Genomic DNA, 25,071 nt, shown 5'->3' on the forward strand with positions numbered 1-25,071 from the left:
CAGGGGACAGGGACACAGGGGACAGAGACACAGGGGATGTGGCCACTGATTGTAGGTGCAACACCAGCAAGTGACAAATAACCCCAGCACAAACCCAAGCTTGAGGAACAAGAGTGTCCCCGTCCCCCCCCCAGAGCCAAGACCACCCGCCTGGGTGACAACCACACTGGGGACACCCCACGGGCCACCCGCTGTCACCCAGTGTCACCACAGCCCCGTGGGACACAGCACCCGCCCGCGCTCACCCGTTTATTGTGCAATGCGATAAATACAGCCCGGGCGCAGACCCAGCGCCCGCCGCGCCCGGTGCCGGCCCCCCAAGATCGATACTGCTACAAAATACCATCACAACACAGAAAAGAGCGGTGGAATCGGAATCCCCGGGGCGAGCGCAGGGGGCACGAGCCCTTGTCCCCCCCCCCCATTCTTTGTTCATCCAGTTCTGTCATGCGCACGAATCCGGCTGCTCCAGAACCGTCCGGCTCCCGCTGCCCGCGGCGAGGGGCCGAGCGGCGCCGGGGGGGACGCATGGGGGCCGGTGCTGTGTGACCCCCCCCCAAAGAACCAGGGGCTGTGGCTGCCCCTTCCCCTCCCAGTGCTTCCTCAGAGGTTGTCGGAGCCGGTGGAAGGGTTGGTGTAGGTGAAGGTACCGGTCCCACCGCCATTGCTACCGGCTACCTGGGGTGGGATAGCGGAGGGGGTGTCAGAGCCATCCCAAACACCCCCACCGTGGGTTCCCCGCTGTGCCCAACCACGGGCACCCCGAGCCCCCCCCGAAAAGTCCCTGACCATGTTCTCTCTTCCTGGGTGATAAGCTCGCCCAACAAGACCTAAGGCAAATATTTACCCAGGCCCCTGGTATTTGAACAGGGTGAGCAGCTTCACACGGAGCCAAGCAGCTGGATGCGGCCCCCGCCCACAGCACCGGCACACGGAGGGGTGCAGCGCACCGGGTGGGGCGTGGACACCCCCCAAAGCGCCACCTTGCCCGTGGAGCCGCGACTTGGTGTGCGCGGCAGCTCTGGATGGCACAGCTGCATTTTCGGGGGGGGGGGGAGGATTTGGGGATCACCCCCCCACCAAGTTCCGGCTGCACCCCCCCGTTCTAACCCCGGGAAAAGGGGGAGCAGCTGCCCAAGGTCATGGGCGGCCCCCGGAGCCGGGCCGGGTCTGCCAGCGCCGGCCGAGCGCTCAGCACCGCGCTCCATCCAGGCGTGAATGTGACACGGCCGGGAGGGGACCGGTGTGGGACCGGCACCCAGGGCCACCTGTCCCCTGCCCCACTGGCTCCGTTAGCCATTAACCCACGGGGCAAGGGGCCTGCCCAGCTACCAGAAACACCTGCTCCTGCACCCAAGGCACCTTCTCCTGCACCAAAGCACCGTCCCCTGCACCCAAAGCACCGTCCCCTGCACCAAAGCACCATCCCCTGCACCCAAGGCACCTTCTCCTGCACCCAAGGCACCTTCTCCTGCACCAAAGCACCGTCCCCTGCACCCAAGGCACCGTCCCCTTCACCCAAAGCACCGTCCCCTGCATCCAAGGCACCTTCCTCTGCACCCAAAGCACTGTCCCCTGCACCCAAGGCACCGTCCCCTGCACCCAAGGCACCATCCCCTGCACCCAAGGCACCTTCTCCTGCACCAAAGCACCGTCCCCTGCACCCAAAGCACCTTCCCCTGCACCCAAGGCACCATCCCCTGCACCCAAGGCACCTTCTCCTGCACCAAAGCACCGTCCCCTGCACCCAAAGCACCTTCCCCTGCACCCAAGGCACCGTCCCCTGCACCAAAGCACCGTCCCCTGCACCCAAGCACCGTCCCCTGCAGCAGCCGGGACACCAGGCACAAGCGCCCCCCGGGGCCGGTGACACGGGGGTCTCACCTGGCTGTAGGGGTTGGGTTTGCCGGTGGGCGGCGCGTAGCGGCCGTGGCTCTGGTACGGTGGGTACTCGGCCATGGGGTTGTAGGAATCCTTGGTGCTGAGCAGGTCCAGCTTCCCGCGGCTTTTCCGGCGGCAGGTGCAGGTGGTCTGGGGGGTGAGGGAAGGGGTCAGGGGCTGATGGCGTGGAATGGGGACAGGGGACACACCTGGAGGAGCCGGGAGGGGACAGGGGGCTCACCATGAGGAAGCAGGTGAGGATGCTCAGCAGCAGCAGGATGGACACCAGGACCAGCAGAGCAATGGCCCAGTCTGGGACCGCGGACACCGGTGCTGGGGACATCACCACCACAGTGCCTGCTGGAGGACCGGAGACGCGGCTGTGCCACAAGGGTGGGACAAACAGCCCCGAGACACCCGCAGGACGGGGGGGCAGTGCTGCCCACCACTGGGAAACAGCCGGTTCTGGGCCCACCCCAGCGCCAAGGAGGGACGGTGTGGTGCGATAGCACTTGCAGACCCCCCAGACCCCTCCATGGGGCTCCGACCCCCCTCACCCCCCATCCCAAAGCTCCGGCTCACTCTGGATGTCGACCAGCTGCAGGTCCCCGATGAAGCCGTCCTGGTCCAGGCTATTCCTCAGCTGCTGCTCCACGGTGTCGCTGGTGACGGTGCCCTCGCCGTGCCCGAACACGAGGGTGGACTGTGTCCGCACCGAGCCTGGGCTGCCAGGAACAGGGGACATCAGCGCCTGGCTCGCCGGCCCCCCCAGGGGCTCCGGTCACCCCGCCGGGACATCTGTCACCAGAGCCACCCACCCGCTCACCTGAAGCGGAGCTCGCTGCAGCCCTTGTAGCTCTGCCGGAGCGCGCAGCTGGTGCAGCCAAACACGGATTCAAACTGCAATGAGACGCAGGGGTGACGGCCACGTCCCCAGCAGACACCCCCTCCAAGGACACCCCGTCCCCTTGTCACATCCCCTTGCTGGAGCGGATACTGTAATGGGGAGCCCTAATGGGAGGTGGCTCCTTCCCAGTACAGCCTGGGAGGTTTGCTGGCCCAGCGCACCCGGGACTCACCATGGCCAGGACACTGTAGCTCAGGCTCCGGTAATCGCTGGACGTGGGGTCCTGCAGGCTCTCGTTGAAGCTCCTGTTGAGGATGCGGAAGGACAGGGAGACGGGGACGAGCAGCTGGACGGTGGTGGGAAGCAGAGCTGAGGTTTTGCTGGGGTTGGGGCCGCTGCTGCTGCCCGGCACAGCCGTTGGGGTTTGGCTGGCAGCCGTGCTGCCCTGAGCGGTGACAGCGGTTTGCTGGGTGGGGGCAACCTGGGCGCTGCTGCTCCCGTTGCCTTGGGCGCTGGTGATGGGGATCCCTGTGCTAGTGCCCGTGGGGAAGGTGGGGACCACCGAGCTGCTCCGGGGTGTGCTGGTGTTAGAAACGGGGATCCAGCCATTGCTGTTGGCGGTGCTGTTGGCAGAGGTGGGCAGCGCGGTGCTCTTGGCCGTGACCTTGTCTGTGGAGCCATTGCTGGACTGGAAACCGGTGGTGTTGCCTGTGGTGGGGACGACCGTGGCGTGGAAGGAGATGGAGGTTTGGGTCCCGTTGTCGATTGTGGTTTTGGAGACGATAGTGACGTTGGGAGCAGCGGTCGTGGGCGTGGTGGTCGTCTCCGTGGTGGTGGTGTCGGTGGTGGTGGTGTCAGTGGTGGTGGTGTCGGTGGTGGTGGTGTCGGTGGTGGTGGTGTCGGTGGTGGTGGTCTCGGCGGCGTTTACGGCACGCGTGCCTAGAGGCAACACCGGAGTTGGCAGCTGGGGCCGCAGCACCGTTTTGGGAAGCTTTTCCGCAATGTGGCTCTTTGGCTGGATGCCACGAGGCACCGAGAAGCACCGGGACCCAATCACCAGCACCTCCACGAGGCCAAGACCCTCGGGAATACCCCACAAGTGGGGCTTGTGCTGGGCACACATGGGTCTGGGCGGTGCCACCCGGGAAGCTGGCACCGGCTCCATGCCAATCCCCCTGAGGGGCCCTGCCAGGCTGGGGGGCTCAGCCAGAACCCCCCACCCCGATAACACCCACGGAGGGCTGGGTTGGGAGGGTGGGTGCCACTCGCACCCCCCCGGACCCGCACGGCTGGGCTGCCGGCCAGCGCGGGCGGCTCCGGGCGCTTTCCCAGCGGGTGCCGCGGTGCTGGAGGAGAGCCCGGGGTCCGAACAGCTCCGCCGGGACACACCTGCATACCGGGCTGCGAGCCCCAGGCGCAGCGCGCTCCGGCTGGCCCTGGCACAGCCCAGCTGCCCGGCCCCGGACAATCCCCTCAGACATGGCCAAAAAGAGCCACGGCCACCACAAAGTCCCCAGGTTGTGGCTTTGCTGGGGACAATCAGCCCTGTCATTCTGCACCCCAGGACCGGACCATAGAAGACGGCAATGTCCCTGCCACCTGTGTGCCACCAGCTCTGGTGTCCCCCAGTCCCAGCTCAGAAAGCCCAGGGGAGCCCCCTCCTGTCCGCTTGCCCCGTCACCTCCCCGCTAGCCCAAATCCCAGCGTGGGGTCCCGCCGGTCCCTGTCCCTCACCTGCACCCAGCGCCAGCGCCAGCAGGAGGGTGGTGAACGCCATGGGGGTCATCCCGGGGGGGTCCGGGTGCCTGTGGGGGCTCTGCGGTGGCCGCTCTCCCGTTACCGGGGGCGCGCGCTGTGATCCGGGGCGCGGGAAGTGGCGGCTCGGCAGCGGCGGGAGCTTTATAGAACACCTGGCGCAGGTGGGGAGGCCCCACCCCACCGCTGGCCCCGGGACGGGGGGGTCCTTCCGCCCCGCTTGGCGCATGGCACGGGGGCGCCGCCTCCTTAACGGGGCACCTGCAGCATCCTTCCCCATGGGTGGGGTCCCTCGTGCTCCCCCGGCTTGGGGGGGACACTGCCGGTAGCGTCACTGAGCCATGGGTGGGGACAGCTTTGGGGGGCGTAGGGAAGGGACAGCAGCTGGGTGGCCCTGGGCAGGGGTGAGGGGCAGAATGTGCCCCCCCTGCAGGCTGAGCCTTCAGCCAGGATTTGGGGGGGAGCACGGAGCCCCCCAGCCCCTCCCTCGGGGGGGCCTCATTCTCCAGCTCAGCCTGTGGTTAATCATTACCGGCCGGCCACCGCCTCGCCCTACACTCAAATAAACACCAGTGATCCCCCCCCCGAAATGCTTACGCAGGTGGGGCCCAGGGCCCCACAAAATCCCAGTACACCCCAGTAAGCAGATCCCAGGCCTCCCCCCAGCCACAAGACCCCCTTCCCACTAAGGAGGTGGCCCCAGCCCCAGCTGATGCCCAGCGCCGAGCTGGATGCTGATGCTCCAGCCCGGAGGTAGCAGGTGCCACCCATGCCAGGGCGTGGAGCCCCCGTCCTCCCCGGTGACACGTGCTCCTGGCACGGCCGGACAGCGGCCGTTCCGGTCCCTCCCTGCCCTGCAGCAGAGCCCCGATTCCTGGGGAGGGCCCCAATTCCTCGGGAGGGCTTGGCAGGGGCCCCCCGAGTCCGGCATCCTGGCCGGATGGAGCTGAACTGCCACCCCAGCCGTGCAGGGGGGTTCCGAGGGAGCAGAGGGGAGGGGACCCTCGGTGAGGCGGGGACGGGCAGCACGGGTGTCAGCGTGGGCACAACGGGACCCAGCTGCACCCAGTGCCCCAGTGGGTGCGGAGTTTTGGTGCTGGGCAAGAGGAACACAAGCAGGCAGCTCCGGGTCAATATGACCTCCCCAAAGGCCCCCAGCCGTGGGGAAGCGCAGCTCCCACGCACTGTGACGGGTGTACCCGCCGCTCTTGTTCACTTTACCGCATCCTCCTGCACCCGCCACGTTCTGCTCCCCGTGCCCACCCGGGATCCCGGCTGCCGTTCCACACCGGTGATGCAGCCCCCGGCCTGTGTCCCCAAGAGCCCCCCCATCCTGCTCAAAGCCGCGGTTTAAGGTCTGCAATACTCCCCGTAGCAGAAACCCACCAAAAAACACGCTGCGTGGGGGAGCTGAGGGACAGGAAGGGGCCGGACACGCAGAACAGCGTCCCCCGAGGACACCCCAGCACCCGCCCTCCCGCGGCAACACCCCCGGGCCACCGGCACCGGGCTGGGGAGCCGCACCCGGCACCCACGCGTGTCCGCGGGGTTGAGCGGGACCGGGAGGGTCCCCGGGCGCGGGGGGAGGTCGGTCCGGACCCACGGCCCGTGCACGCGCGGCCGCGCCCCGCGCGCGCTCCCGCCCGAGCTGCGGCGCCCCCTGGCGGGTGCGGTGCCAACCCCAGCGCTTACCCCGCGATCCGAGCGGCACCGGGAGCGGGGCCTCGCAACCGGGGGGGGTCGGAGCGAGCCCCGCCCCGCCCCGCCTCGCCTCGCCGCGCACCCTTCGGACGGGAGGAGCTCGGTACCGAGCGGTGATTCCACCTGCTCCCCCGGTACCGCACAGGTGCGCCCAAGCGCCTCCGTGATTCCCCCGGTAACCCCCCCACGAGCAGCGCCCGCCTCATTTCCACTGCAGCCCCGGGGAGAGAACGGGGAACGGACAATGCTCGCCCGGGCAGCGGCACCGAGCGGGGCGGCCGCCGCGTTGCCCTTTTAAGAGAGGGGGACCGGGGCCGCCGCGCCCATTGTCGCCGCCGCGGGGCAGGGGGGCCGGGCCGGTGCCGGTGCCGGCCCCGCGCTCTCCGGGGCGGGGCGGGAGTTGGGATGGTGGGGGGGGGCACATTCCGCCGCGTTGCCGGGACACCCGTTGCCATGGCGACCGGGCACTGCCGCCGGGGCTCGGCGCGCACCGCGCAGTTCCCACGGAACGGCCCGAGCGGCGGCGGCTCCGCTCCCTCCGGGGCGGCGGGAGGGACGGGATGCGGTGCAGTGTTGTGCTCTCGCCTACCAATATTGCACTCGTCCCGGCCTCCCGCCGCCCCGGGCTCCGCCGGTGGGACCGGCCCGGGCAGCGGGCTCCACCCCCCACCACCGCGACGACCACCGGGAGGACGGTGAAGGACGGAGCCGAGAGCACGGGGAGGGCGGGACCCCCCTTAGGAACCGGGCGCGCAGGCTAGAAAACACTTAAAACTTTATGGCCAGACTTCGGGCAGGGACCGCAGTACCGGGCAGCAGGGCGGGGGGGGCAGCCCCGCCACCCGCCCCGTTGCCGGCCGCAGGCGCCGGTTACCGGCAGTGCAAAGTCCGCGGGGGGCCGGGAGGGGGGCCCGGCCGGGAGGAGCTGCAGGGCTCGGAGCGCCCTTGGGTGCCGCTGGTGCGGGGGGGCCGGGGGGGTCCGGACCGGGCACGGCCGCTCACTCGCGTCCCTCCAGCAGGAACCGGCGGAAGGGCTCGAAGTCGGTGGGGATCGTGTCTGCGGGGCGAGAACGGGGTGGGGGCGTCAATAACCGGGGAGGGGCCAAGCCCTGGTAAAGCAAGAAAGCCCCCCCAAGTCCCCGGCCGAGGATCGACGGACCGACCCCCGCAGAAGTGGCGACGGGGGAAGATGCTCCATGAGCCCCCGGCCCGGTGCGGGGCGGCCCGGTGTCCCCGCGGGGGGGTTCCCGGTGCTCACCGTTGCAGCGGTACTGCAGGTTGGACCAGATGATGTTCTCCTGGGAGAAGCAGAAGACCCCCAGCCGCCCCCCGCGCATGGTGGTGTCGATGATCACCCCGGAATCAGCCACCAGCTGCGGGCCCTCGTACAGCCGCACCCTGCGGGGGGAGGAAAACGGCCCGACCCGGGGGGGGTCAGCGGGGGACCGGGGTCAGCACCGGGCATCCCGTCCCGAGGATGGGAGGGGGCACCGGGCTGGGAACGGGGCATCCCGCCGGGGTTGGACCCCCGGGCCGAGCCCCCCCCGCGCCGTGGCCGGGATGGAGCCCCCCGCGCCGCCCCCGTCCCGGCCCTGCCGCTTTTGTGGGGCGTTTTGCATGTGAAAGGCGCCGGCGGCCGGCGGGGTCGCCATGGCGACGGGACAATGGCCGCGGGGGCCCGGCGGGGCGGACGGGCCCGGCCCGCGGAGCCCCCCCCAACCGTCACTGCCGCCCCGACGGGATCCTTAAAGGGGAAACGCTCCCGAGGCCGCACCCGGCGCTGGACCCCTCCCCACGGCCGGCGTCCCCCCTCTGGGGTGGTCCCGTCGGGGCTGGATCCCTCCCCACGGCCGGCATCCCCGCTCTGGGGTGGTCCCACCGGGGCTGGACCCTTCCCCATGGCCGGTGTCCCCCTCTGGGGTGGTCCCACCAGGGCTGGACCCTTCCCCATGGCCGGTGTCCCCCTCTGGGGTGGTCCCACCGGGGTTGGACCCCTCCCCGGGGCTGGACCCCTCCCCACGGCTGGTGTCCCCCCTCTGGGGTGGTCCCACCGGGGCCGGACCCTTCCCCAACCAGCGTCCTCTCCCCCAGGGCTGTACCACACCAGGGCTGGTGGCATCATCCCCACTGAGGGGGACCTGCATCTCAGCAACCGCATCCCCCACTGGTGTGGTCCCACCCTGGCCGTACCCCCACCCAACCGCCACCATCCTCCCCATACTCCATGGCCCCCACCCCGGCCCCCGCTCACCTGATGTAGCCCACCTGGGGCCGGTGGGCCAGGTGCCAGCGGTAGGACGTCTTGTCCCGCCAGCCCACGTTGCGCGGGTCCTTCCAGAGCAGGCGGACGTGGTCGGGCGTGTGGCCCGTGTGCCACAGCGCGTTGCGCAGGTGCTCCCCGGGGCCCGTTGAGGATTTCACTGCCTGGGGGTGCACGGGGCGTCAGGGGGACCCGACGTGGGGGGCCCGAGCCAGACCATGGGGTGATCAGCACCCACCTTGAGCTGCAGCCCCGGCTCAGCCACGGCGCGGAACGGGGTGGCCTGCCAGTACGTCTGCTCCGTTTGCTTCCACATCACCACGTAGAAGCTGGCGCTGTCCTGGTAGCTGAAGATGAAGCCGGCGTAGTCATCGTCAGTGACGGTGTTGACGTGGAAAGTGCCCTCGAAGTCCACCCCGTTGAAGGCCGTGTAGCCTACGGGTGGGGAAACGCTGCGAGAAACCTTCTCGCCCTGCACGGGACCCTGCACCCCAGCTCCCTCCAGCCCACCCTTCACCCCTTTGTGGGACAAAGAACCGGCTGTCACCCCCTCAGCGCAGGGGACAGGAGTAGGGGGGCTGCCCTGTGCCGTCTGCAGGTGGGAGAGTATCTCTTACCAACAGCCAGCCCGGGGTCACTGTTCATGGTCTGCACGATCTCCATGCCCTGTGGGTGACAGCTGGGTGAGGGGTGTCCCCAGCACCCCCGGGGACCTCCCTGTCCCCCTCTGCTCCCACCCCAATAGCACAGTCCCCAGAAACACGGGGGGCAGCACCCACACCTGGTTGAGGACGACCCAGTTGGGATCGATCTGGGCGTCCCCCTCGGGGTCGAGGATGACGGTCTGGTAGGCGCGGAAGTCGGTCAGCGTCACCTCGGCGCTCTCGGGGCACACGTCCAGCTGGTCCACCACCGTGTCGTTGTCGAAGTCCTCCTCGCACACGTCACCCACGCCGTTCCCTGGGGACACGCACCCGGTCAGGGCCGGGCTGAGCCCCCGCGGCTCTGCCCCCTACCCGGTGCTCACCATCCGAGTCCTTCTGGTTGGGGTTCGGGATGAGGCGGCAGTTGTCTGGGCCGGGCGCCACGTAGTCGGGGATGCCATCGTTGTCATCGTCGTTGTCACAGTCATCCCCCAGCCCATCGTTGTCCGAGTCCAGCTGGGAGCTGTTGGGGATCTCGGCGCAGTTGTCCTTGGTGTCCTGATGCCCGTCCCCATCACTGGGAGCAAGGACAGGGTCAGAGCGGTGCCACAAACAAGGGACGTGTCCCTGTGTCCCAAGACTGTGTCCCAGCACCCTCCTGACCCTGAAGACCCCATCGTCCCTCCTCCCGGGCCCCCAAGCCGGGAACTCAGCTCAGCCCCAAGGAATAGGACAGGAAGGGATGGGGATGTGACGCCGCAGCAGAACAGTCCCCACCTGTCCTCGTTGGTGTCACAGGTGTCTCCTACCAGGTCACTGTCCATATCTGTCTGGAGGAGACCAGAGCCCTAGTTCAGCGGACACCCCAGGGCGAGGGGGCCCAGCCGTGCACAGGAGAACCCCCCCATGTCCCCATCCACGCCCCCTCCCCAGCCCAGCCCCAGCCATACCTGAGTGGGGTTGCTCATTTCAGGGCAACTGTCACAGGCGTCCCCAACGCCATCCTCGTCCCGGTCCGTTTGCAGAGGGTTGGGCACCTTGGGGCAGTTATCCAGCATGTTGGGAATCCCTGCAAGGACAGCGTGGGGTGATGTCCTCACCATCCCCTCCAGCCCGGTGTGACAGCATCCCGGCTCCACGAGCACCCCCGGCCCCGCGCAGGCACCCGAGAGCCGCTCACCGTCCCCATCGATGTCATTATCGCAAGCGTCCCCCTCGCCATTGCTGTCCGTGTCCCGCTGGTCGTTATTGGGCACGTTGGGGCAGTTGTCACAGGCGTCCCCGAAGGAGTCGGTGTCTGAGTTCTGCTGGTCCTTGTTGGGGAAGAGCCGGCAGTTGTCCTGCGGGGAAGGGGACAGAAATGCCTGTGCTGCGGTGGCCACAGTCCCGCAGCTCCTCCGGCACACCCGGCAACACATCCCAGAGCCAGGAGAAGTATCTCGAGGGACTGGTCACCAAGCCAAAGCGAGAAGCCCTCTGCCCATCACATCCCACCCTCCAAGCACAGCCACCTCCACATTCTTGATGCCATCACCATCGGCGTCATCGTCACACTGGTCCCCGATGCCGTCATTGTCGGCATCCTCCTGCCCCGAGTTCGGTGTCAGACGGCAGTTGTCCTGCAGGCACCGACGGCATTAGAGATGGGGAGGAGACACACAGCCCAGCACCCCGAGGATGCTGCCCCCCCTCCAGAACACCCACCTGCTTGCAGTGCTTGTTGTTATCGATGCAGGGCAGGGGCTCGTCCGGGTAGCCGTCAAGGTCTGTGTCTTGCCCACACACGTTGCCGTTGCCAGCCCAGCCCACGTTGCACTGGAAAAAGAAGAGATCAGGGGCAGGGAAGCGGGGAAAGGCCCTGGAAGGAGCAACCGCTGCCCCTGGTGATGCCTCTGCACCCCCCGGCTTCGCTGGCCTCCTGTCCCCCGCTCACCGCACAGGAAATTTCACCGTTCCTCTCGAACACGCAGACGCCGTTGATGTCGCAAGGGTTGGAGGTGGAAGTGCTGCAGGATCTCTGCGGGATGCAGCCGGACGTCTGATTCCCCACAAACCCCGACTTGCATGGACCACACTTGTAGGAGCCCTGGGAGAGAGAGAGAGAGGGACAGGGGCAGGATTCGGGGAGCAGAGCAGCCCCAGGAGCCAGGCAGGGGAGCGGGGCAGCTCCGCTCACCAGCGTGTTGGTGCAGATGGAGTTGGGGTCGCAGCCCCCGTTGTTCCCATCGTTGCATTCATCAATATCCGTGCAAACCTGCGAGCAGCGCGGGAGGAAGGGTCACCCAGGAGCTTTCCCTGCCTGCGGCTGTGCCCAGGAAAGGTGCTGTCCCCTGGCACCCCAAATGGGGACCCCATGGCATCGCGCTCACCTGCTTGCTGGCCCTCGCGTAGTCAGCCCCCACGCCCGAGACGGTGTTGCCCCGATAGCCGCGGGGACAGGGCTCGCAGCGGAAACCGGGCGCTGTGTTGATGCACTTGGAGCCGGGGAAGCAGGGGTTGGCATAAGCGCACTGTGGCACAGGGACAGAGAAAGGCTTCACCCTCCACATCAGGGTGCCCATCACCCCGGGGTGTCTCATCAGGGCCCTTCCCCGGCTTGTGGATGCTCTGTGGCTCGGATATTACGTGCTGACCCCAGCCCAGGAGCTGCCCACCTCATTGATGTCGGCGCAGTGCGTGCCGTTGCCCTCCAGCCCCGGCGGGCACGGCCCGCAGCGGTACCCGGGGTACTCGTACGTCTCCATGCAGTCCACGCCGCTGAAGCAGGGGTTGGGGTTGCAGCGGGATCGGTGCTCGTGGAAACCTGGGAAGGGCCGGGCAGGGGGTGAGATGGGACGTCCCTGGGTCCCCCGAGGTGGGAGCGGAGCTTTGCCAGCACTCACCGCAGACCTGGCACTCCATGATGGTGTTGCGGATCAGAGACATCTCCTTCACCTGCGAGGCAGCAGAATGGGGACCATCAGGGGGGTGCAGTTTACCGGCGGGCAAATCCAACCCAGGGAAAGCCGACACTGCCCCACCGCCTCACCTGGTCCCTAATGTCTTCTCGCAGCTCGGTCAGGACCCGGTTGAAGAGCGTCAGCTGGGTGACCAGCGCCTTGGTCTGCTCGCCTGCCACGAGCACAAAGGACAAGGTCAGCGCCAGGATAGACACAGCATCCTGGTGGTGTTGGCTGGGGGCTGCTCTGCCCCCCAGCACCAAATCAGGGGGGCAAACAGTTGACTGTCCTTCCTCATCCTCCCTGGTCCACACAGGACCCTTCCCCTGCAGCGCACCCCGTGTCCCTGAGTCCACCCCACCCTGGGGCCCTGGGACAGGCTGCAGGGCCTTTTCTGCCTCTGTGGAGCCCCAAATGTCTCCATCACCTTGGCAGGCGAAAGGGGGAAGCAGAAAGGGACTTACCCAGGATGGAGGCCAGCACGCTTGTCACTGCAAGGGGAGAGACAAGGTATTACTGACCGCCGACCCCAAAGCCCAGCAGCGTCACCTTGCGTGGCTGCTCCTGGTCAGGGTGTGCTCCCCCCAACACACACGTAGCACGTGTGGGTGACCCCATAAGCCCCCTGCGTTGTCCCTGCTCGGCGCAGGGTGCGGATGCGCTGTCACCTGCGCTGTGAATGGACTCATCTCCTTGGAAAGGGCACTCGCTCAGGGCCCCGACGCGGCTCATGGACCCCCCCAGGATCAGCTTCATCGACTCCACGAACCCCTGACGTACAAGGAGAGATGAAGTCAGCCGCGGAGGGCTCTGCCTGTCCCTGAGGACACGGAGGGGTGTGTGCGAGCCCGCGGGGGGGTCCTGACACTCACCTGCATCCTCTGGTACGCCTTCTGCCCCGTGCGCACCTCGATGGACTCCACCTCTGCCAGGGGGATCTCGGACAGCTCGGGCAGCCCCACGCTGGAGTCCATCTGCTTGCAGTCGACGTAGAGCTCCACGCTCAGCATGTCCCCGCGCAGCCCGCTCAGGCGCACGATGATGCTGTGGCTCTGCCCGTCCGCCACCTGCGCGTGCTGCAGGTTGACCGAGTGCAGCTTGTTGTCTTCCCGCAGGTAACGCACCAGGACTGCGGAGGAGCGAGAAGGGGACGTCACCTCTCTCCTCCAGCACCAGCAGCCCCTGGGGACCCAGGTGCACCCACTGCTCTCCCCACTGGGCCCCATGGATGGCAGGAACTTGGTCCCTGTTCCTGAGCATCACGGTAAGACTGCAACCAGCATGTCCCCATACAACAGGCACCCACCTTTGTTGATTTTCCCCACCACGGAGACCTCCAGCCACTTCGTGTTGTCCTTCTTGGAGTAGAGGCCAAAGAGGGTCCCCCCCTGCTTGGGGGGCAGGCGGAAGGTGGAGAGGAGGTAAATGTCATTGACGGTCAGGAGCTCCATCCGGATCTTGTGCGTGATGCTGGCCATCTGCCGGGCCTCGCTCACCATCAGCAGGTCAATGACTGCGGGAGCGAGCGCGGGGGTCACGTCCTGCCCGGCAGCCGCAGGAACCCGGAGATGCCCGGTGCGGGGCACCGCGGCCCGGCCCACCGAAAACCCCACCGAGGGCAAAGGGGGAGGCCCTGGATGACCGGGACGCCGGCCGAGGGGGAACGGGGAAGCCCCGAAAGCTCCGAGCCCCGCCCAGCCGCGGCCCCGCGCGGTGGCGCTCCAGCACCGGCACCGCCGGGAGCGACCCGCGGAGCCCCCGCTACCGGCGGGACCGGCGGCTCAGCGGGGTCCCCGGCCCGGAGCCCGCCCTGTTCCCCAACTCTACACCCGGGATTTCCCCGCGGGGCGGCCCTGAGCATCCCGTTCGCTGAGAGAACCGGTCCGGCCCCGTGAGATAGCGGAGGGGGGACGCTGCTCGCGCGGAGCTGCGGGGGCAGCGCGGAGCGCCCCCGGTCCAGGTCCCGGAGGACGCCGCGAAGCAAAGACCGTGGCCGCCCCGTTGAGGCGCAGCGGGACCGGGAGCCCTTGGAGGGTCTGCACGGCCGTCGGCACCGGCCCGGGGCGCTCCGGGGAAGCACGGAGAGCCCGGTCCCGCCGCTGCACGGCTGCCCGTTTGCTCCGTGCAACCGCACCGGGCAGACCGGGAGGAGTCCCGGTCCCGCCGCAAGCCCCATCCGCGCACCGCGGCCCCGGGAGCCCCCGCTGACCTCCCGCCGTCCCGAGCCGACTTCAGGACCGCTGTCCAGGTGTGGCTGTGTGTCCCTGCCCCGAGCTGCCCCCGGGCACAGCCGACCCTGGGGGTGCCAGCGGCCGCCCCGAGCTCCGGGGATGAATGTCCCTCTGTCCCCAGCTGTCCGCAGCCCGGGTGCCAGACCTCCCAGGGCGAGCAGAGCCGCTGTCAGCCGCCCGAAGCTGGGGAGCGGGGCAGCGGAGCGAGGCCGGGGGTCCCTGGCTGGCAGCACCGGGACCAGGGGGACTCCAGCCGTCGCCTCTCGGCTCGCAACGGACCGGGCGCCCCGTCCGCCTCGCCCCGTCGGGGCCGCCCCGCCGCCGCCCCGGGGCCCGGCCCGGCAGCAGCCCTTACCTTGCAGCCCATGACGAGCCGCCCCGGCGGCGCCCAGCAGGAGCAGCGCCAGCAGCGCACCGAGCACCGGGCCCCCCGCGGCCGCCGGTACCCCCATGCCGCCGGTGCCGCCGGTGCGGAGCGGAGCGCGGCGGGGCGGGGTGGCGCGAACGGGGAGGGGCCGGCGCTGCCGGCGAGGAGGAAACAAAGAGCCGTCAATCACGGGCGCGCATCCCCGGGACCCCGGCGGGCGCTCGGCCGCGGCGGCCCGGCCGCAGCCCTGGCGGCGGAGAGGAGCGGGGTGGGGCGGGGCGCGGCGCACCGAGCCCGGGGCTGCGGGCGACCCACCGGCCGCCCTGGCACTGCCCGCCTCTGGCGCAGCTCCCGCTCACAGAAATTGAGTGTGGCAGGCACCGGTTCACCGGGAGGTCAGGCAGTCTGGGGCCGCCTTCTTGCGAGCTAGAGCCGCCCCAGCAGCGCCGGAGCATCCCAGCCCGGGAGAGCCCGGAACCGCCACCGGCAGCCGAGGGTGCGGGGATGCTTTGCCAGGAGTGCCCCGCGGTGAGATGCCAACCCCCGGGCCGGGCGGTGCTCCCCGGGGCAGGCGGACCCCCCGGGACAGGCGGTGCTCCCGGTGCGGGAGAGGAGCGAGGAGAGCCAGCCCGCCTGGAGAGCGCTCAGCAGCATAAATCAGCGCCGGGATCCGGCCCAACTCCCGGAGCAACACCATGAGCTCATCCCGGGAACTCCTTCCCCTCCGCCCCGGGCTGCGGGGAGGGGGAGCGGCGGCACCGCTGGAGCCCCCGCCGTGGCTCTGGGCGGCGGTGGCAGCGCGGTGCCCCGCGGGCAGCGCCCGAGCCCGCCCGTTGCCACCGGAGCCAGCCCGGGGATGCTCGGACCGGTCGAGCCGTTTTCCCGCTGAGCACCGGCCAAGGCGGGCGGGCGGCCCGCGGTGTCCCGGTTGTGTTTACTCCTGTTTCCCCGGGCTCCATAACAACGGAGGGGGCGGGGGGGCGCTCCAGCCCCGTTCCCCCGGCTCCAGCTCCGCGCCAGCGGCTCAACGCGCGCCAGCGACCCCGGGTAACGGCGGGTAACGGAGCGGGGGGGCCGGTCCCCAGCCGCACCGCAAGAGTTTTCTCTCCGCCCCTGTTTTCAATCCATGGAAACACGCGGAGCGGGTCCAGGGACCCGCCAAGCGCAGCCACCCCCGTCCGGAGGGTCCGCTGAGCCCCGGAGCCGCCCCGGGGCCGGTGCTGCGGGAGCCGCCGGTGCCGCCCCGCGGTGGGGGCGGGCGGAGCCGGGCCCGTGTGGTTCCGGGTCGGGCGGGAAGATGGCGGCGCCCATGGAGCTGTTCTGCTGGACCGGGGGCTGGGGGCTGCCCTCGGTGGACCCCGATTGCTTGGCCGTGCTGGTGAGCGGCGGCGGGACCGGGGCGGGGAGCGGCGGGGCCGGGGCCGGTGCGTCCCGTCCGGCCGAGCCCCCGCTCGCCTTCCCCTCTCTTGCAGACGTACGCGCGGTTCACGGGGGCACCGCTCAAGGTGCACCGGGTCACCAGCCCCTGGAGGAGCCCCTCCGGTAAGGGCCGCCCCCCCGCACCGGGGATACCGGTACCGGCCGGCAGCCGGGACTGCGCAGCGCTGCACGCCGGGAGCGCCCGGTGCCCCCCACCCCGTCGCACCCCTGCCCCATTGCGGACCACATCGCCCCATTGCACCCCATTGCACCCCTCTGCTCCGTGGCGCACCCCCCGCCCCTTTGCACCCCCCACCTTGTGCTGTTGCCCATCCCTTGCACCACTGCACCCCCTTCACCCCATTGCACCCCACTGCACTCCCCTCTCACCCCATTGCACCCCACTGCATTCCTCCCTCACCCCATTGCATTCCCCTCGCCCCATTGCACCCTATTGCACTCCCACCCCCTCACCCCATTGCACCCCACTGCACTCGTCCCTCACCCCATTGCATCCTCCTTGTCCCATTGCACCCCATTGCACTCCTCTCTCACCCCACTGCTCTCCCCATCACCCCATTGCACCCTATTGCACTCCCACCCTATCACACCCCCTCACCCCATTGCACCCCACTGCACTCGTCCCTCACCCCATTGCATCCTCCTTGTCCCATTGCACCCCACTGCACTCCCCCCTCACCCCATTGCATCCTCCTTGTCCCATTGCACCCCACTGCACTCACCCCACTGCACTCCCCCCTCACTCCATTGCACCCCCCTCAGCCCATCACACCCCCCTGCCCCATCTCACCCCCTCCAACCCATCGCACCCCCCTGCCCCATCACACACAGCTTCATCCTCTCGCCCATCACTGTGCCCCCCGCCCCACTTTCTGCACCCCCACCCCGCCACACGCACCTGCGCCTCGTGCCCCCTCCACCAAACGCGGGGTCCCCTCTCCCCAGCACAGCCCCCCCGCACCCGGTGGCACCGCCGCCCACAGCCCCCGTCCCCCTGCCCGCAGGGTCCCTCCCCGCGCTGAAGACGCGGGACAAAGGCACCATCTCCAAAACGCAGCAGATCATAACCCACCTCAGGAAACAGGTACGGGGGGGCGAGGGACACCCCCTGCCCCAGGCTGGGGGGCGCTGGGAGAAGAAGGGGGCTCTGTCGCCATTGCCTTGTAATTCCATGGCCATTGCAGAAGTATAACGCCGACTACGACCTCTCGGCCACGCAAGGAGCGGACACGCTGGCTTTCGTGTCCCTGCTGGAAGAGAAGCTGCTGCCGGTGCTGGTGAGCATCCCCGTGGAAACATCTTGGATGGGGGGACACAGGGGAGGTGGCCAAATCCACCCCTTGGTGGGATGCTGGTGGGCTCAGGCATGCACCCACCACGCAGCAAAATCCTGGGGACGTGGAGCATCAGTCACAGGGATCGGGGCACCGGGGCGGTCGTGCAGCCAGGGCTGGGGTCTGGGCTTCACCTTGGTGCTGCGGGGACGCCAGCCCTGCCGTGGGGTGGGCACGGATTGTACCCCCACTGCAGATCCACACGTTCTGGGTGGACGCGAAGAACTACGTGGAGCACACGCGCAAGTGGTACGCGGAGACCGTCCCCTTCCCGCTCAACTTCTTCCTGCCCAACTGCATGCACAAGCGGCACGTGGAGCGGCTGCAGCTTCTCTGGGGCGATGGCTACATGGAGGACGAGGAGAAGCTGGAGAAAGAGGTGAGGGGAGGTGGTCTGGGCACGGTGGGTACTTGGTGGGGTGCAGGGCTCGCCCCGGCTGAGCACCCCTTGCCCTTGGTCTACGGGATGGGTGATAACCCTCTGTCCTTCCGCAGCTCTACCGGGACGCTCGGGAATGCCTGACGCTCCTGTCCCAGCGCCTCGGCTCCCAGAAGTTCTTCTTCGGAGACTCGTAGGTGGCTGCAGGGCCAAAAGGTGCTCGGGGGCACCAGAGCCCCTGGCAATCGTGGTAGAGTGTGGGGAAGCCGCAGCAAACACGCGGGATGGGATCGTCCTGCTGCCCCCGTCCTCACCGGGCGGCTGAGGACCCTCTGGAGGAGGATGGGCTGGGGGTGACTGCGGCGTCCGCATGGCTTTGGGTGGTGACAGCGGGATGAGGGACGGTGCCCCAGCGCTGTCTCCGTGCCCCAGGCCGGCCTCCCTCGACGCCTTGGTCTTCAGCCGCCTGGCGCCGCTCCTGAAGGCCAAGCTGCCCAACGGGAAGCTGCAGCAGCACCTCAAGTCCCTGCAGAACCTGTGCAACTACTGCACCTCCATCCTCAGCCTCTACTTCCCCTGGGACGGAGGTGAGATTGGACCCCCCCGCCTCGCCCCGCGGTGACCCGTCCCCGTGCACACCCCCGCTCTGTGCCCACAGGTGACCCCCCAGCCGGCGCCCCGCGGCCCGTGGGCGCCGAGGGCGGCGAGGCGGAGGAGGAGCCCCACAAACGGCGCAACCAGCTGCTGTCGGTGGTGGTGGGGCTGGCGGCCATGCTGGCCTACGCCTTCCTGAGCGGCATCGTCTCCATCCAGCGCGGCAGCGCGGGGCCGGCTGCCCGCCAGCCCATCGCCATGGAGGAGGAGGAGGAGGAGGAGGAGGAGTGAGGAAGAGCCGCCCAATCCTTCCTCCCCCTGCTCCCTTGGGACTGTTTTTACACCGTGAGCCTGGCAGCGTCTCTCCGCGTCCCGGTGGGAATCGCAGCGCTCCGCCGCGCCAATAAACCTCCCCCGGTCTCCACTTGCACCCTCCTGTCCTCCCAGCAAGCCCAGGGCTCTTCCCAGTTGCCCCAGTTTCCCAGCTGGAGCGCTGCCCCATTGCCCGCACCAGCGGCTCTGCTGCCACCTCTCTGGGGACAGGGTGAAGGGGACACCCACTGCTTTGCCATCCTAAAAGCATCTGTGGGCATCTCAGCAGAACCCCCCATCCCTTTTCCAGCAGCTGGGGGGGGCGAGCCCTCCGCTGTTCCCCTCTGCATCATCCTTGCCCCCCAGCTGTGGGGCAGAGCAGCCACCAGGTCCCGTGGGGCTGGTGTCCCCCACGGCCACTCTGTGGCCGGCCCTGTGTCCCCGAGAGCCGCGGCACAGCCAGAACCAGCAGCACAACCAGCAGCACAACCAGCAGCACAACCAGCAGCACAACCAGCAGCTCCTGGGCAGGATGCAACCCCGACCCGGGAGGGATGCCCGGAGCCCGGCGCTGCAGCAGGAATCCCTCCAGCGCTGACAGCTCTGTTTGCATTCCCCCACGCTTGCCAGCAACAGGGAGTTCCTCGCAGCTGGCACTGCCAAAAAGCACGTCCCGCGGTCGGGCCAGCGGGGCCACGTGGGGCCGCGGCGGAGGACGTGGGGCGGCCGTCCAGGTACCGCGTGTCCCGGCAGCGCCGCTCCCCGGGGACACGCGGCGTGGGGCTCGGCCCCGGCGCTGCGGTTTCTCCTCTGGCCGCTGCCGCTTCCCGAGCGCGTAAATGGAAAAGCGGCGTCCGGCCAGGCTGGCCTGTGCGCACACAGCCCGCGCTTGTTCGGCTGGTGTGACACCCCCGGGGGGCTGCCCGGTGTCCCCCTATCTGTGTCCCCTATGAGTGTGATGGTTGGGGGGAGCCCCTGTGTTTTGCCAGCACGGAGCCGCGGCGCCGCGCCGGGGCCAACCGCGGAGCCTTCCCCACGCTGGCCCAGTTTGAGGGGCCCCACTGGGAGGGGGATGACTCAGTGCAGCCCCCCCTCTTCGTGCCCGTTCCCCCCCATAACGTCACTCGGGAAGTATGTGCCCGGCGCTCCCGGTTCCCATTAGCCGGGGCGGGGGGGCTGGGGGCTGTTTCGGCAGGAGAAACCGCGGCACGCGGCCGCCTGCTCCGGCCGGGGGGAGAAGCCAGAGCTGCCGACGTCAGGGCCTTGCGCTCAATCCCGGCCTCCGGCCCCGTGTCCCTGCCAGCTCCTGGTCCCTGTCCTGCCTCAGGGATGCTGCTGTAGGCAGCGGGGACAGAGATGCCACCCCTCGGGGTGATGGGTCCCCGGTGCGGTGCCCCACAGAACCCGTGGAGAGGTGGGATGGAGCCCGTGGGGCTCAGCAGGTACCAGCACCAGCGGGTGCGCAGGCGAGGTTCTAGAAAACCTGTTTATTTTATGACAACATCTAGAAAAGAGCGGACGGCGTGGTCCTCAGATCAAACAGGTCCCTGGGGGCGTTGCGGGGCTGCTCTGCAGCCTCAGCCCCCCGCGTAGGGACCTGTCCCCAAGTCCCCGAGCCCTCCACCAGCATCGCCCTCCCAGTGCCAGCACCTTCCTCCGTCGCCGCGCTACGCCGGCTGCTGCCACAGGAACGTCTGGATGGAGTCGCTGGGAGCCGTGGCCTCGATGAAGCCCACGCGGGGGTCAGAGATCCCGAAGGACACGTCGGCGGGGGAGCTGCGGGGATGGAGGGGGTCAGAGGGGGGAGCCGGAGGGGGAGCGGGGGCGCGGGGCTGAGCCGCTCACCGGTTCAGGACCACCAGGACGACGGCGCCGTCGGGGCGCAGGAAAGCCGAGTGCTCCAGGTTGCACCAGCGGCACTTCTTGGAGACGCTCAGCCCCACGCGCTGCGAGCCCTCGGGGATGAATTTGCTGCGGGGAGAAGGATTGTGACCCCCGTCCCAGGCTGGTGACAGCCCCTGAGCCCCCCCACTCCACCCGTGACCCACCTGAAGTGCCCCAGGTGGTAGAACATGGGCTGCTTGTAGAAAACGTCCTTGCTGCTGTCCACGATGACGGGGCTGTCCACGTAGTTCTTGCTCCAGTTGGGTCCCCCCTCCAGGTCCAGGGCCAGGTTCCAGTCGGTCCAGCCGGTCACGTAGTTGTTGAGGTTCTGTAACGGAGCAGGTGATGGCAAATGAGCCGCGCTGGTGGTGGGGTTGTTCGGTGACATCCGCGCTCCCCAGCCAGCCCTACCGTCAGGATGCTGTGGCTGTACTTGCTCCCGCGGTCCCAGTCACCCAGCACCACCCTGGGCTCCCAGAAATAGGAGCCGGTGGAGGCTTCGGTGGAGAGGAGGAAATAATCCGGGAAGAGGTGGTGGGTGATGGAGAGCGTGAGGTCAATGGGTGCCAGGAAGTCCAGGTACCAGTGGATGCCGATGCCGCTGATGTAGCTGGCGGCCACGGGGTCTTTGAGCACCTGGTGAGAGAAGGGAGTCACCAGTGCTGGGACACCCGCTGTGGGGCTGCGAAATCTCCCGTGGGGGTGGGAAATCTCCCGTGGGGGTGGGAAATCTCCCGTGGGGGTGGGAAATCTCCCGTGGGGACTCACCACTTGGGCCCAGTAGGGCAGCATCACCCGCTGGTCGTCCAGGATGATGAGCCGGACGTGGCGGTGGGAGCTGTTGGCCAACGCGGGGCCCAGGTCCTGTGCGATGAAGTCCCGCTGGTGCTCGGGGGAGAAGCCCAGGCACTGGAAGGGGTAGAAGACGATCTCGCCGGCCGTGGGCTCGTTCCCCGCCGTCACCGCCCAGAAGGTCAGGTTGTATTTGGCGTATTCATCCAGGAACCTGCGCACAGGCACAAGATGGTGAACAGCCCCATAGCACCAGCCCTGGGCACGGCGACCCCGGCGCCCACCACGCTCCCATGGCTCCTCACCGAATGAAATACTTGGCCCAAGCCCGGTGGTACTTGTCCCCAGGGCTGCCCTTCAGCGTCCCCCTCCCTGTCATGGCGCCGTTTGTCTTCATCCACACCGGGGATGTCCAGGGGCTGGCGTACAGTGACAGTGGCCGCTTGGCCATCGCCTGGGCTGCCTGGAGGATGGGGATCTGGGGACAAGCAGGATGGCAGTGAGCTCGGCGGGTCTGCCACAGTGTTGGCAGCACAGGACGAGTCCTCTCCCTCCCCATCATCGGGAAGATGCTTCCCCATCCCATCCCATCCCATCCCATCCCATCCCATCCCATCCCATCCCATCCCATCCCATCCCATCCCATCCCATCCCATCCCCTGGTGCTCACCTTCATCCTCGTGTCCTCCTCTGTCAGGTTGAAATGCTTCAGCTCAAAGTCGCCCACGGCGTCAGCGTAGGTGTAAAGGCGGACGGAGAAGTCGGTGCTGGCCATGGGGACGCGCACAAGGTTGTACTCGATGCCTGGGGACAGGACAGGTGGTCATGGGCACCCGTGCAGGTCCCCCCCGTCTCCCAGCAGCCTCCCAGCCCCTCGGCACAAGACTCAGCAGCCAGACCCCAATCAGGGGGGCTGGACAGACCGACCCCTTCACCCAGCAGCATCTCACCTTCCTCGGAGAAGTAGGAGCGGAGCAGGTGGTTCTGGGCATCCTTGGACAGGGACTGGATGTTGATGGCGGCCGAGTCGGTGACGGAGCCGCCAAAGCCCTTCACCTTCTGGTAGCGCTGCGCCGTGTTCAGAGTGAGGTGGAAATCTGCAGGGGACAAGCAGCGTCGCAGCCGCCGCGCGGGGACGGCGTCTGTCCCGCGGCACACGGTGGGCGCCGGGCGCGGCCGTACCTGGGGTCTCGGCGTTTTGCCGGAAGCTCCCCTGGCTGCGCTCCAGCCGCTTGCCCGCCTTGCTGCTCTCGTACTTGACGTAGGCGCCCGGGGCCGGCAGCACCACGGGGTCCAGCGTGTCGCAGTACGTGGCGCTGCAGGCGCACACCTGCGAGCCGTGACCAAAGTCCTTGGCGTTGCAGGGACGGCCACCTGTGGCACAAGGAGACACCGGGCAGGCACAGAGGGCCATGGCAGGCACTCGGCTCACCCTCTCCACCCATCATGGCCACCAAACCCGTGGCTTTGTTGCCCCGAACTGCTGAGCTCAGCTTGGGGATGTGGCACCGGCACTTACCCGCTGCCTGCGCCACCGCCCGCGCCAGCAGGAGCCAGCGCAGGACGCCGGCACACCCAGGCCTCATGGCAGCTCTGCTGTGGCACAGCTCGGCTCAGACGGGTGCCGACGGCAAACACCGGGGCTGGGAACAGAGCAGCGGGTGTCAGCAACCGGCTCCTCTCGCCCTGTCCCAGCGCCGCAAAGGGACAGGGACTCAGCGCAGGGACAGCCCTGGCGCCCCCCGCCTTGGGGAGCACCAGCACCCCCGGCCACCCCGGCTGGTCCCCGCAGTCCCAGCGCAGCACTCACCCTCCCTCCCGCCCCGTCGGTGCCCATGGGTGTTCCTGGCCGCATCCCAGCTGGGGTGCACCTCCCCAGGCGTGTGCCGCCCCGGCATCCCCGGCCACCCACGCCGGCTGCACCCGGCAGCTCAGTTCACTCCATCATCTCCCTCCCACTCCTTCTCCCTCCTTGCTCATCCCATGGCTGCGTCACGCCACGCCGTACCGTGCCACCACATGTCCCCAGTGCCTCCTGAGCTGCCACCGGCGCAAACAGCTCCACACCCCAAACCCGTGAGTGTGACAGCCAGAACGACTTGGGGGTCCAGCCTCTGCCACAGAGGGTCCCGCGTTCCCCTGCTCGCTGTGGGTGCTCCCACCCTTCCCCATCACTCCCATGATGCTGCACAAGGAGCTTCTCAACCAGAGGCCCGGGAAGTGCCACCTCCGCACCGTGGGACCGCGACGCCAGGCTGCTGTCCCCGGGGAGGCAAGGGGGGGACAGATCCAAGTCGCTGCTCCCATGCGGGATGGGGACCAGGCAGCGGGACAACCTGCACCCATCCCTGCCCATGCGCGATGCCCGCCCAGCGCCGCGGGCACAGCCTCAGCACCGTCCCACCGCCTGGGGACCGTCCCCATGGATGGATGAGGCCGCTTCGGACGCAGGGTACTCACCTGCTGCCAGAAATCCCTCTCGCCACGGCTCTGCCGGCAGTGTGGCGGCAGGACCTGCTTTCCGGCCACGCAGGGAGGAGGCGACAGCGGCCGGTGGAGCAGGAAAGGTGAGTCCGGGAGGTGCCGGCTCATGGGACTCGGTGCATTTGAAGAGGAGCCCGGGGATGATTTTGCAAGCTCTCTCCGATGAGAACTTTCACCACCCACCGCAGTTTGCAAAGCTCTGCTTGAACCAGTCCCAGCGGCCAGAGGGAAGCCAGGGGGGTCGCAAGATGCCCCCCAGCTCCCCACGTCGCTCGCGTCCCGCTTGCGGCTGCGCCAACCACTTCCCGGCGTGGGCAGAGGGACCGCGGGGAACCCCGTGAGCTGCCAGCGTGGTGGGGACAGCGTCACCCCACTCCTGCCACCCCGCTGAGAAGGCAATGGGCTCAGGTGCTGCTCGCCGGGGTCCCGCTCGCCCCCGCCATGGGGCTGTGCCCCCCATGCCCGCAGGGAGGTTGGGTGGAGCGGGCTGCAGCACTTTTATCACCTGCAAAACAAGTCTGGGCTCCACACCTTCTAATTTGGGAGCTTTCCTAATTGCAGGCACCTGCCTGGCAGGGGAAAGGAGGGGTTGGAGCCGTGGGAGAGGTGGGGTCTGCCCAACCTGGCCATGGGGTCCCCCTGACACCGCTTGGGAGGGTGACCCTCACCTGGGGACCACAAGGACCCCCAGCACAGGCTGCAGGGGGACAACATGGACAATTCCTCCAGCCTCCCCTGAACCCCTCGCCCTCAGCACCAGGGATGCTGCATCCCTCGCTTTCCCCATCGGCGCTTTGGCACAGAGGAGGTACCAGCCCCACGGCAGATGCGCATCAGGTGGCAGAGGGGCCACGCTGAACCATTTCCCCGCATCCCTGAGCACCACTGAACATCCGGGGGTGCGGAGCTCTGGGCGCGCACACAGAGCTTTGATGTATTTTGGGAAGCGCAGGCAGCCCAGCGCTACCCAGGAACATCTATAAAAGCAGCGGATGGGGAGATGTTCTCCACCAACAAGGCTGAGAGGAGCCCGGTGCCGCCCTCACGCTGCACTCCCAGCAAACAGCTGTTAAACCTCTTTTTTCCCTGATTTTTTTAGGTTTTTTTCCCCCGACATCAGCAACTCCGCAGCTCCCACAGAAGCGGAGTTTGCCAAGGAGCGCTCTGGCTTTCTCATTCCAGCACTTCAAAGATGCTGGTAACGTTCCCAAAGGCTGGAGCGAGCAA

The 25,071-nt window shown here is 68.3% G+C and overlaps 4 protein-coding genes across 9 annotated transcripts; 1 reads left to right on the forward strand and 3 right to left on the reverse strand.

The window, feature by feature from the left end:
• Positions 1–234: 234 nt before the first annotated feature.
• Positions 235–5,110, reverse strand: MUC1 (mucin 1, cell surface associated). 2 transcript variants are annotated; one of them, XM_065857869.2, is made up of 7 exons: positions 4,463–5,110; positions 2,961–3,667; positions 2,708–2,781; positions 2,464–2,606; positions 2,123–2,238; positions 1,885–2,031; positions 235–678 (listed from the first exon to the last, which is right to left on the reverse strand). In XM_065857869.2, the coding sequence occupies exons 1-7, from the start codon at positions 4,761–4,763 to the stop codon at positions 604–606; spliced, it is 1,563 nt and encodes a 520-aa protein (XP_065713941.1). In that variant the 5' UTR covers positions 4,764–5,110; the 3' UTR covers positions 235–603. The 2 variants fall into 2 exon arrangements, with proteins under 2 accessions (XP_065713941.1, XP_065713940.1); XM_065857868.2 differs by having other exon boundaries at positions 2,123–2,241; positions 4,463–5,109.
• Positions 5,111–6,233: 1,123 nt separating this feature from the next.
• Positions 6,234–18,796, forward strand: MTX1 (metaxin 1). 4 transcript variants are annotated; one of them, XM_071800378.1, is made up of 11 exons: positions 6,234–6,329; positions 12,141–12,222; positions 12,463–12,537; positions 13,143–13,291; positions 16,098–16,167; positions 17,070–17,149; positions 17,250–17,342; positions 17,596–17,778; positions 17,895–17,971; positions 18,211–18,365; positions 18,437–18,796. In XM_071800378.1, the coding sequence occupies exons 4-11, from the start codon at positions 13,256–13,258 to the stop codon at positions 18,661–18,663; spliced, it is 921 nt and encodes a 306-aa protein (XP_071656479.1). In that variant the 5' UTR covers positions 6,234–6,329; positions 12,141–12,222; positions 12,463–12,537; positions 13,143–13,255; the 3' UTR covers positions 18,664–18,796. The 4 variants fall into 4 exon arrangements, with proteins under 4 accessions (XP_071656479.1, XP_071656478.1, XP_071656480.1 ...); XM_071800377.1 differs by lacking the exon at positions 6,234–6,329 and adding an exon at positions 11,169–11,408; XM_071800379.1 differs by lacking the exons at positions 6,234–6,329; positions 12,141–12,222; positions 12,463–12,537 and adding an exon at positions 12,813–12,863.
• On the reverse strand, positions 6,943–14,895 carry THBS3 (thrombospondin 3). The gene is made up of 23 exons (XM_065857489.2): positions 14,614–14,895; positions 13,334–13,540; positions 12,900–13,156; positions 12,696–12,798; positions 12,492–12,518; positions 12,117–12,199; positions 11,971–12,022; positions 11,743–11,891; positions 11,458–11,598; positions 11,265–11,342; positions 11,022–11,174; positions 10,793–10,903; positions 10,600–10,707; positions 10,269–10,428; positions 10,039–10,157; positions 9,866–9,918; positions 9,472–9,665; positions 9,226–9,404; positions 9,062–9,110; positions 8,683–8,879; positions 8,436–8,608; positions 7,443–7,582; positions 6,943–7,241 (listed from the first exon to the last, which is right to left on the reverse strand). The coding sequence occupies exons 1-23, from the start codon at positions 14,708–14,710 to the stop codon at positions 7,183–7,185; spliced, it is 2,889 nt and encodes a 962-aa protein (XP_065713561.1). The 5' UTR covers positions 14,711–14,895; the 3' UTR covers positions 6,943–7,182.
• A 1,378-nt stretch (positions 18,797–20,174) lies between the features above and the next one.
• On the reverse strand, positions 20,175–25,030 carry LOC136112951 (lysosomal acid glucosylceramidase-like). Of its 2 annotated transcripts, XM_071800408.1 has the most exons (11): positions 23,821–25,030; positions 22,880–23,003; positions 22,543–22,734; positions 22,311–22,457; positions 22,031–22,164; positions 21,666–21,838; positions 21,337–21,574; positions 20,980–21,204; positions 20,733–20,896; positions 20,530–20,655; positions 20,175–20,460 (listed from the first exon to the last, which is right to left on the reverse strand). In XM_071800408.1, the coding sequence occupies exons 2-11, from the start codon at positions 22,944–22,946 to the stop codon at positions 20,352–20,354; spliced, it is 1,575 nt and encodes a 524-aa protein (XP_071656509.1). In that variant the 5' UTR covers positions 22,947–23,003; positions 23,821–25,030; the 3' UTR covers positions 20,175–20,351. The 2 variants fall into 2 exon arrangements, with proteins under 2 accessions (XP_071656509.1, XP_065713958.1); XM_065857886.2 differs by lacking the exon at positions 23,821–25,030 and having other exon boundaries at positions 22,880–23,038.
• Positions 25,031–25,071: the final 41 nt, after the last annotated feature.

This window comes from Patagioenas fasciata, chromosome 30 (assembly GCF_037038585.1).
Source record: "Patagioenas fasciata isolate bPatFas1 chromosome 30, bPatFas1.hap1, whole genome shotgun sequence".
In the NCBI taxonomy this organism is placed as follows: domain Eukaryota; kingdom Metazoa; phylum Chordata; class Aves; order Columbiformes; family Columbidae; genus Patagioenas; species Patagioenas fasciata.